Raw genomic sequence first — 11,051 nt, forward strand, 5'->3', positions numbered from 1 at the left:
CTGCGGTTAAAAGTTTTTTTAACAGACACAAACTTCTGAGTGGGTTAATGTCTTCAAAATAGGACACTCAATAATTAAATCAAGTCATTCCAATACATGAACCAGAACAGGAATCAGAGAGCACAGTACTCTGCCAATGCTGCTCCGTTGTTGTATGATTTCCAACAGATGAAATCTTTAAACAATTAGTGGTCCGCAGCGGTCGATTTGTAGTAGTATTCACTTATAGTCATAGTTACAGTGCCCCTGTGCTGCTATCTCCAATGATAAAGAAATCTTTTACACGACTGCAAGCCGCATAATTGCCAAAATTTAATCACTTGGTTGTTGTGTCATTTCTGACCTTCCCTGAAAATTTCATCCAAATCTGTTTGTCTGTTTTTGAGTAATGTTGCGAACAGACAGACAGACAACACAGATTGTTACATAACGTCATCGTGTTCCTTGGCGGAGTAATAACTGCCCACAAATACTGTATTGATAAAACTTTAGGGCATAGAGACATTAAATAATACAGAGATGTGAGCAGAAATGACTTATTTTACATGTAACCCATCATCATGTTAATTACAGTGTGGTTTTCAAGTGCAAACAAGGAAAACAGACATCCCAAACACATAAACATTGTAAACACCACTAGTATTGCCACATAAAGGTCATGTAGGACTATATAAACTGCAGATCCTTCTTAGTCACTACCCTAATAATTTGCATTCCAGAAGCATGACAGATTCCCAGAGACATACTTTGCTATGACCGTGTACATACAGTTTTCTGTCCAGCTGCAACTGGATGGTACCGCTTTAAGAAGCAGTATCAGTCCTGTTGTATCAGTGGTGAAATCCTGAGAGCAGACATACGCCCATAAACCGGTTTAGAGATCACTGGAAAAAATAGGTGACGTTTACGTCAGGAATGATTCTTTCACAAGGTGTGTCTTTTGTGAATTCAGCAGCACTGAGAGTTTCGCTTAGGTTTCATTTCCTGTAACTGCCCACCCACCATTCTCTCCTCCTTCCTGCTCTTCTCCCCTCTCTGTGAATGCAAAACGGACTTTGGTTCCATTTTCTCCTGAACTCTGTCATATCAGTCCTTCTTTAGATCCTCAACATTAAACTGAGGCGACAGCACACTAAAACGAGAGTCCTGAATGAACTGTTTGGTAAGTGTTTATTGTCTGTATGTGGTTTGTTGGTGATCAGAGTGAAAGAGTCAAATAATCTGAAATGGAAAACAAAAAATCTTCAGTTTTATGATGCAGCTAAATGTTTTTCAGAGTTCAGCTTTCTGTTTCCTGAGGTACAGAATTCTAGTTACATTTGGGTGGTTTGTTAGAAGCAATGGGCCTCCACTGGCTGCCTTATAATTTATGCCAACACGGAAATAGGTGTATTAGCAGAACTAGTCCTGTTAAGATAGGTTTGTTTTAAGGTCCAGGTATTATGACTGTACTGAATACTGACGAGCTATGACATGGACTAAACTTTCTTGCTGTGACCACAAGAATGAATGTAGGTCTTACTTGACAATAAGGTGAGCTGGCTAGTTTTCTGCTGTTGCTCCACTCTCACTCTGTCATGTTGCAAAATCGTTTCGGTGGCTGACGTTGGCCTCAGTTTGTTGTAGTTGGCAATAGAAACTAAATGTTTTGGCGATTTATGTTGTCAGTCATTTCACATAATTTGTCTCCACGAGAGGAGTAGTGTTTGCAACAGCATGCAGGTCACCTGTACTCCCATTCACCTGGAAACATACAGTATACAACCAGCGAAGTACATCCTTGTTCAATAAATGTCACATTAGGGTGAAGGAAGATTTGTGACCATCTAAATATCAGTGGTAACACAGTGGCAGCAGTATTTAAGAGGTATAGAATAGCCATAGTACTGCTAATCAGAGCTACAGTTGCCATCCTCTGCAAATGACAGTAGTGGCAGTGCACTCCTGAAAAACCAATGGATAAGTGCTTCAGACTTGGCACAAGGGTTATCAGTGGAAAATAAAGTTGTTATGACAGCTCAGACGATCTGAAGTGCACTGCAGGCACGTAGGGGTGGAGGGGGCTGAAGCACCTGCCCCTTTGCCCCTTAATGCCCAAAGTGCCCTTTTGTCAAAGCTGTTTTTTTTTAATTTTATTTAATTTTGGTTTTTTATTTGTAAGTGTGTGTGTGTGTGTGTGTGTGTGTGTGTGTGTGTGTGTGTGTGTGCGTGTGTGTGTGTCAAAGTATTTGAGGCCCAAAATAATAAATAAAACAAAAACAATAATAATCACATGATCTACGTAGACGTCACTCACTGCCCGAGGTGCTCAGATGTGCCCTGTAGCTCATCCCTAGCGCCGCTAGTCTAGAAACCGGAGACCCGAGGGAGGACATCAACAACTGATGGTCCTGATGGTGAGGAGGTTCTGCAGCGGGATTTGTTTGTGCACGGTGTATTTTTGCAAGATCAGTGACTACTTGAAGTGAGGATCCTGTGTGTGTGTCTGACTCTGCACAGATCTCACATCAGTTATAGCCGCTAGTTAACAACACAACGTGCTGAGAGGATAAAGTCTGCCAGGCTTCTTTTTGTTTCTGTATGTTTCTGTTGTCATGGGCAAAGTGCATCAGATAGATGTATTATTTTACTGTCAGTGAGTTGCAGTGTGTTTCCTGTTTCTAGAGGCAATGAAGCATAGGTTATGATATTTGACTAAAATTATGTACATGCATTTTCACATAATTTTGAACTATTCCATTCCCATTCCATTATCTATACACCGCTTAATCCTCATTAGGGTCGTGGGGGGGCTGGAGCCTATCCCAGCTGACTCGGGTGAAGGCAGGGGACACCCTAGACAGGTCACCAGTCTGTCGCAGGGCTACATACAAAGACAAACAATCACTCTCACATTCACACCTACGGGCAATTTAGAATAATCAATTAACCTCAGCATATTTTTGGACTGTGGGAGGAAGCCGGAGTACCCGGAGAAAACCCACGCATGCACAGGGAGAACATGCAAACTCCATGCAGAAAGATCCCGGGAAAGCCGGGACGTGAACCAGGGACCTTCTTGCTGCAAGGCGAAAGTGCTAACCACTACGCCACTGTGCAGCCCTAATTTTGAACTATTTCAGTATAAATACAACAACAATAATAATTAGAAGAATTTGAATTGTGATTTTCTTAACCTCTCACTTAAAGATATCAGTAACTTATTTATAACATTTTTATATGTAGACAAATTAAATATAATATGCATAAATATAAAATATATAACTTTTATGACTGCTGTCTTGCGCAAAATGGATAGTCAAATGGAATAAAAGCACAAATACATTTAAATACATGATTTCTGTATCATTTATTTATTTTTTTTACTTTATTATTAGCACTATGAATAATAAAGGGCAGATTATGAATCAGCACCATGGAGCAAATCCGTGACTATACAGTATATGTGTGGAAAAGGTATGAAATTTAAAAGCAAGGACTCCAGAAAGAGTAGCCACAGTTAAACAGTCCAGTGTCTAATGGTGATCTAAATTCAACTTCAAAATAATAATAATTTGAAGGGCCCAATGGTGGCCACATCAGGGTTTGAGCCACTGATCTTACGATCAATAATCCTGAGACTTAACCATTGCACCACTGCTTCCATGTTACATTCTTCATGAATATGGGTTGCTACAATTCAGCCAGTTATATTGTCAGGCAAGTTTCTGTATGGTGTTTGAAATTCGTGCTCCATGTGCCTCCTTTTAACTTTGAGCACCTGCCCCTCCAAAGGCCTCTGCACGGCCCTGGTGCACTGCATGATGTCAGCCTCTATGGACAGTTTCCAAGGAAAAAAACAACACACTCATGGACTGTAAGGCTTAAAACTGCAAAACTACACTTTGCTAAAGAGCATTAGTTTTACATATATGTATATATATGAATATTGGAAGCATATTCTTCTGTGAGATGAAACCGAGATAATTTTGTTATGTACCAATGGGGTCCAGCATATTTGGCCAGGACTACAACAGCAAATGCATAGTCCTGCAAGTGAAGCACAAAGGCGAGGGTGTGATGATATGTGGCTGCATAAAGGCAGGTGACATCCAGGACAGGTCACCAGTCTATCACAGGGCTACATATACAGACAAACAATCACACTCACATTCACACCTACGGGCAATTTAGAGTTACCAACTAACCTCAGCATATTTTTGGACTGTGGAAGAAAGCCCATGCATGCACAGGGAGAACATGCAAACTGCATGGAGATAGATCCCATGCTGAGATTCGAACCCAGGCCTTTCAAGCTGTGAGGGAACAATGCTAACCACTGCTTCATTATGCCGCCCAATGGCAGAACATTTCTCCAAAAGTTCTTCTATCTTCAAAAATACATGTGGACATAGGAAGTATTGAAATATTAAAGATTTTACTATTAGTAATGACATAGTTACTACTATGTACTCCTGTTTTTTTTTTTAATACAGTAAGTTTAAACTTTTTACCTTAAATGTAATGCTATTACTGATACGTTTCAAGCCATTTGAAATTCTGAGTTATGTGATGATCGGCATACATTTGCCCTGTGAATCTGTTAATCTGTGAACCCTTTGGTGCACAACATTACTCAAAAACGGAATAGCGGATTTGGATGAAATTTTCAGGGACTGTCAGAAATGACACAAGGACCAAGTGATCAGATTTTGGCAGTGATGCGGCTTATAGTCTGGATCCATGGATTTGTTAAAGATTTCCCATTGCGAGATGGCGGCACTGCGCGTCACTGTAACTATGACAGCAAGTGCATGCTACATTAGCTGCCTGCTGATGATCATATGATTGCGATCCTACTACAAGTCGACTGGGACCTATCCGTCAGAAATTATACAAGGAACACTTGATTAAATTGTGGGGTTGTTTCCAAGTCCCATCAATTCCTGCTACTCAGGACATATTTTGGTCACGCAATTCGGTATCCGCACATGCGTAACACACGCCTGTACTCATCGCAAGGTCATTTTTTAATTAAAGACTTCATCCATCGGAAATGAGACAGTGACTGAGCAGCCTTGTCAAGTATTGCGCTCTCTGAGTGCTTTTCTTGTGCTACATTTGTGATTGAGACACAAGTTTGTGTCAAATCAAAATGACAAACAACAAAGGTCAGGCTGTCTGATTAAGGTAATGAGGTTCAGTACCTATTCCTAAATATGGTCAGAATCTGAATCTGCTCTGACATTTGTCTGGTACATCAGTTTAATAATATTTCTTCTTCCTTTTGCAGCAGTAATTGTCAAAATTTGTGAAGAGTGAGCCAGCTGCTATGGATAAACAGAGAAACTTGAGGTAAAGCAGAAGATTGCTTTAAGATCACATCATGTCACAGTCAGTACCACACCCGATTCCCTATTGGTAACTTCTCTCTTTGAATGATTTTTTTAGCATCAGTGATCTGTATTTGTAAAGAAGGAACCAGTGCTGTTATGACAGAGCAAAGTGAAACGAAGGTAAGTAAAAGTTAAAATATTCAGCATTTTAGGAGAAGATGCTTCTATGCCATCATCCTTAAACTACAATTAAAGATCAAACCAATAGAAATTTGTAAAACTTATTTTTTTTAGAGATTTACATCTAAACTTAAGTTGTGTAATGTTGCACTTAAATAATGAAACATTTAATGTGATAGTTAAATAATATACCATGCAGTAAATTAAGTTAAAATATAGAAAAATTACCAGCACTTTTCATTTTAGTGTGCGGAGGAGGATCTGCCACCTCACATCAAGGATTGGAGTAAACATCACGTGAGAGAATGGGCTCGCAAGTTGGATGGTGTGGATGAAGCAGTTGCTGAAAAGTTGTTTCAGAAAGACGTTAGTGGGTGTGTTTTTTTGATTTTAGATATTGAAGACTTGAATGAAATCAATGTGACTTTTGGACCAGCAAAACTTCTCATTCATGCCAGAGATGAATTAGTGAAAATTATGACAGAAGAACCAACAAGCTCTGCAAACCAGCCAGGGAAACCCTGCAAGCCTTATCCATTTTGTAGATACCATGATACATTTAGATACTTGGAGAGCAGCATTCTTGATATTACAGAATCAGGTGCCTCAGACTTGATTGAACCTTGTCATGAATATAAAGGTTTCACCAATACAACTGATGAAACTAAAATGAGCAAGTTCACTGTGGAGGTTATTCGCTTTGCAGCTGCCTGCATGAATAGCCGCACCAACGGCACTATACACTTTGGAATAGGTGACACGCCAGACTTCATCCATGGTCAAGTACTGGGAGTGCTTGTTCAGGACAGAGAGGCTTATGCAAAAGAACTAAAATATGCCATTGATGGTCATTTTGAGTACAAACACAAAGACGCTGCTCAAAAGTGCATCAAACCTCCCCGATTTGTCCAAGTTCTCAATAAGAACATGACATCATCTGACAAATTTGTGATAGAAGTGGATGTAGTTCCAGATTCTACAATCTGTGAAGAAAATCTCTACCACACTCACACTGTAGACACAAGAAAAGCCAAGAAAAAAGCTAAAGTTAAAGAAATGGAGTTGCAACCTTCAAAGTGTTTTCTGGTGCGAGATGGTGGTTGCAGCAGGGATCTCCTGGCACCAACCACATCTGCCAAACCCTTGACCGAGTACAAACATTTTATTGACAATATGGCTCAGCGATCACAACTCAGAAAAAAAGCTGAAGAGAAGCACCTCAGTGTGATAAAAAGCAGTACTCAGGGCTCGAGATTAAGTGAGATGATAACTGGTGGCTCTCCATCCTTAGATAAGTCACACTTTGAGCAGTATTTGATAGTAACTAACAAATCACATTCAAGCCAGTTTGAATCAATGGGATTTCTCGTAGAACTCAACCCGACAGCTGTCTTGGACTTTGACCCAGAATCAACTAAACATGGATTACAGTGTCACTTTAGCCAGCAAAGCACAGTCAGTGTCCATTTACCTGAACGGTATAAAATCACAGAAGGAATTGAAGACATTGCAAACAAATTGAAGTTAACTCGAAACACCAGCTGGGTATGCTGCAATGGAGGGGTTGAGAATGAAGTGCCCTCAGACATGGACCAGTGGCTTATGGACAAAGGAGCTTCCATTAGAGATGTGATTTCTTTCTTGTGTCGCAAAGATGTGCTTCCAAACAAGAGATTTCTTGTCATTTTCTTACTTTTGTCAACAGTGAGTGAGAAAATGGATCCCCTTGTTGAGACTTTCAGTACATTCTGGCAGGAACTCAGAGGCACAGATCAAATCCTTTGTGTATGTGACAATGAAAACGCCTTTAACTCCTGGAGGGACCTAATTGAGTCTCGATGTGGAATCAACATCTCAGGTAGATGCATATATGAGCTTAGCTTTGCAGAAGTCAATGGCACCGTCCTTAGTCTTTGGTCAAAGAACCGCAGATCGAGTCGTTTCCTACCCTGTGGTGGGGGAAGCACAGTGCTTTTACAGAAGAAAGATGAGCAAAGCCTGAATACCTTAGAGGTCCTGTGCGTTAACCAATGTGAAGGAGGAAATGAGGACAAAATTGTCATTGAGGAGAACTTCTACAAAGGGGGTAAAGTGTCATGGTGGAATTTCTATTTCTCAGAGCAGCCTGGATGCACACCATTTATCAAACGAGACAAGTTTGACTACATCAAGAATACCGTCATACCAGACTTGTGCTCTCTGAGAAAAGCCTGTGTGTTGTTCAATCTCATGCATGTACCTGGATGTGGTGGGACATCTTTGGCTATGCACACCCTGTGGGCTCACCGGGACAGATTCCGCTGTGCTGTCCTCAGGAGCAGCAATGCTGACTTTACTGATGCAGCTCATCAAGTGGTCAGACTTTTAATGTATGACCACAAGGAGCAAATACCAACTGTCCCTGTGTTGCTGATGATTGATGACTTTGATGATATGGAGAAAGTATTTGACTTGCAGCAGCTCATTGAAAAAGAATGTGCACAGAAAAAAGTTCAGTCTAAGTCAGCACAGGTAATTCTCCTGAACTGCATGAGATCAGAGTCCTCAGAACTGCCCGAGCCAACAGATACTGTATTCATAGGAAACAATCTTTCAGAGAAGGAACAGAGAATGTTTGAGGAAAAACTTGTAGAAATAGAGAAAACACACAAGAATGCTGAAACATTTTATGGTTTCATGATCATGAAGAAGAATTTTAAGTCAGAGTATATTCAAGGAGTAGTTCACAACACTCTGAAGAGCTTCAGCATGAACCAGAAACCTGCACAGCTCCTGGCTGTCTTAGTTCTGCTGCATGTTTACTGTAAGGGTGCTTCTCTCTCCATCTCTCTCTGTGAGGAATTTCTTGGCCTTCAACCAAAACCATTTTGTGGAACCATCAAAGTTGAAGATGGATTTGGGAAATTTTCCGCTTTCATTGCCAACTGCTCAGTAGAGGGTAAGGTAGTATTCAAAGCTGTGAAAATTATCCATTCAAGTATTGCAAGCCACTGTTTGAAGGAGCTTACAAAAAAACACAATGTGAATAAAGCTGATATTGCTGACCTTCTGCTGACCACAAATAAGCTTTATGAATGCACACAAGGAAAAGACAATCTCCTGCAAGATGTTCACCACATTTTGGTGAAGAGACATTATTCAGCAGAAGAGGAGAGCAAGTTCTCTCCGCTTATTCAAGACATTGCCAGTGAAACACCTGGACTGGAAGAGATGGTGCTAAAAAATGCATCAATAAGATTTGAGAAAGATGCCATTGTCTCTCAGTTACTGGCCAGGTATTATTATCTCACAAAGAAGGATTTCTCAGAAGCAAAATTTTGGGCCGATAAAGCAAAAGCTCTGTCCAAAGACAGCTCCTATATTGCAGATACATTAGCCCAAGTTATGAAGCATGAGCTGAAGAATGCCGTTGCAAACTACAAGGATGAGCCTATCAGTCCCGAAAAACTGAACACGTCTCTCAAGCTGGCTCAGTCAGCGATAGAAGCATTCAAGGAAGCACAGAGCCTCGCAAAAAAAGAGTCAGTTCAACGATTGCAAATCAAAACGGACAACTGTCCTTTCAATACAGCTGGGTGCCTGGGAGAAATCCAGGTCGGAGTACTGGTCATTGACGTGCTGGCAAAGACCCCCATATTTGCCTCTGACAACGTCCGCCATGATATAATGAGCCAGGTTCTCTCTGGAGATGTTGACCTTCAGAGTGTAGCAAGAAACGATCCCCGGAACAACAAAAACAGATCCTATTATGCCATTCTTAGACAGTTTGAGGATGTACTTTACAACCTCAAATACAGAATGAGGGTGAACTTTGACTACCTTGAAAACTTTTATGTGAATCTGGGCTCCAGATTTGGATTGAAAGACATCCGTGAACAAGTAGCCCAAAAGGAGCTTCTCAGATGTTTCAGTCTGTATGCAAAGCTTTTCTGCAAGACAGATTCTGCCGCTCTGTTGAGGAATAAAATGATGCATAATGTGCTGAAACTACACCAGTCAAGACAGTTCCTGGAGAAGGAAAAAGCTGATACCTATTCTGGGATTCTGAATTGTCTTTCAAATGACATCTCAACTGAAATGATGGAGAAGATTGCCAGACAGTATTTTCTTGTTTGTGCACCCGAGCATAATCCGACTACAGCAGAGAGAATCAACTACATCTATGCCAATGTTGTGCTGAGCTGTATCAAACTGGAATCACAACAACTTCAGCCATACCGGCAGTTAATTGACCTCCTCTGCAAACTTCTGCGTGAGCAAATTCCACTAAGTGACAGATTGCCACTGTTCTTCATTGCAGTTGTGCTGTTTTGGCCACACCTGGACTGTCCAGATTGTAGAAATCTGGGAAGCTACATCTCAGAGATGAAGACCTTATATCACGTCGTGATGAAGGAAGTATACAATGGCAAGAGTCCCATTGTCCATTTCCTCTTGGGGAAAAAGCAGGGCTATGAACGGCTGGTACACAGTGGAGAGCTCAAAAAATGCATCATGTCTGAGGAAGAGCAGTTTGCTTCCATGTGGGGAAACGGCAAAATATGGAAAGAGAGGAAGGTTGAAGAGCTCCTTTGCCGGGTCACAGGCGAGGTGAAGAGTACCTTCATACTGGCAGATACTTGTTTCCCAAAACTAAAGCTTGAAGTTGCTCCAATGTACCGAAGTCAGATTAGTGGGCTCGCAGAGGGGTCAAAGGTATCATTCTTCATTGGTTTCTCAATGAAAGGCCCTCTAGCACTTGACATTGATCTAAAACTTTAAAGAAACCTCTGCCAACATACTATACTTCCGGCTAATCATGGCTCCATCAGACATATTCAGCCTTGAGTTACTAGTAACTACTTGAAATGTTGTTTGACATATTTTGTGGTTATCTTTGTCATTGCACTTAACTTTGTTGATACCATTTTTTTTTTTTTTTGGAGAAAGCAGGAAAATAGGTCAGTAAAGCCTTAAAATCAAGCCTGTTAAGCATATTTTCTAATAACATTTGTACTGGTGCTCATCAGTCACTGTAAATATGTTGATAATTTTTTACAAAAATGAAAATTGAAAAGTTGCAATAATGGAAGTGAAATAATAAATAATTGGAACTGAAATTAACTGTTTTCTGGATGCTCTGAATAAATGTCATCTATGACAAATTTCATAATGAAGCTGTATGTATTTAGATAATCTGCACTGTACATTTTATAATACATTTGCATTTGAATAAACATGGTGTAGTTTCAATGTTTCACATTATACAGGAATGTATTTGATCCTGTATGTTCCATTGTTGATGCAACTAATCCGGTTTAAGTAACCTTTGAGTAATGTTTCATTTAGAAAATCTTTCTCTTTGATTTTTATTTTAAGGTCAGTAGATTTTTTTTTTTTTTTTGCATTTTTTGCATTTTCTGATTGTGTCTGAACTTGGAAATATGCTTCATTACACATTATGTTACTATTGGGATTTTGTTCATAGTGTTTTTTTTTTTTTTTTTGCATGACAAGTACCAATGGACACTGAGTTTTGCAATACTTTCACTTTCTAATAAACATGTAATGTAACAT

At 40.1% G+C, this 11,051-nt stretch overlaps 1 protein-coding gene across 1 annotated transcript; it reads left to right on the forward strand.

Moving 5' to 3' along the window:
• The first annotated feature begins 1,043 nt into the window (after positions 1-1,043).
• On the forward strand, positions 1,044-10,651 carry LOC111588657 (sterile alpha motif domain-containing protein 9-like). Its single transcript, XM_055015556.1, has 4 exons — positions 1,044-1,162; positions 5,273-5,334; positions 5,431-5,495; positions 5,742-10,651. The coding sequence occupies exons 3-4, from the start codon at positions 5,472-5,474 to the stop codon at positions 10,254-10,256; spliced, it is 4,539 nt and encodes a 1,512-aa protein (XP_054871531.1). The 5' UTR covers positions 1,044-1,162; positions 5,273-5,334; positions 5,431-5,471; the 3' UTR covers positions 10,257-10,651.
• The last annotated feature ends 400 nt before the right edge of the window (positions 10,652-11,051 follow it).

The sequence above is a fragment of the Amphiprion ocellaris genome, chromosome 11 (genome assembly GCF_022539595.1).
Source record: "Amphiprion ocellaris isolate individual 3 ecotype Okinawa chromosome 11, ASM2253959v1, whole genome shotgun sequence".
Lineage (NCBI taxonomy): Eukaryota > Metazoa > Chordata > Actinopteri > Pomacentridae > Amphiprion > Amphiprion ocellaris.

Excerpts from the sequence above, each read along its gene's own strand:
- LOC111588657 (XM_055015556.1), top strand. The coding sequence starts at position 5,472 with ATGACAGAGCAAAGTGAAACGAAG. Across the intron at positions 5,496-5,741 it reads CAGAGCAAAGTGAAACGAAG|TGTGCGGAGGAGGATCTGCC; the intron begins GTAAGTAAAAGT and ends TTTTCATTTTAG.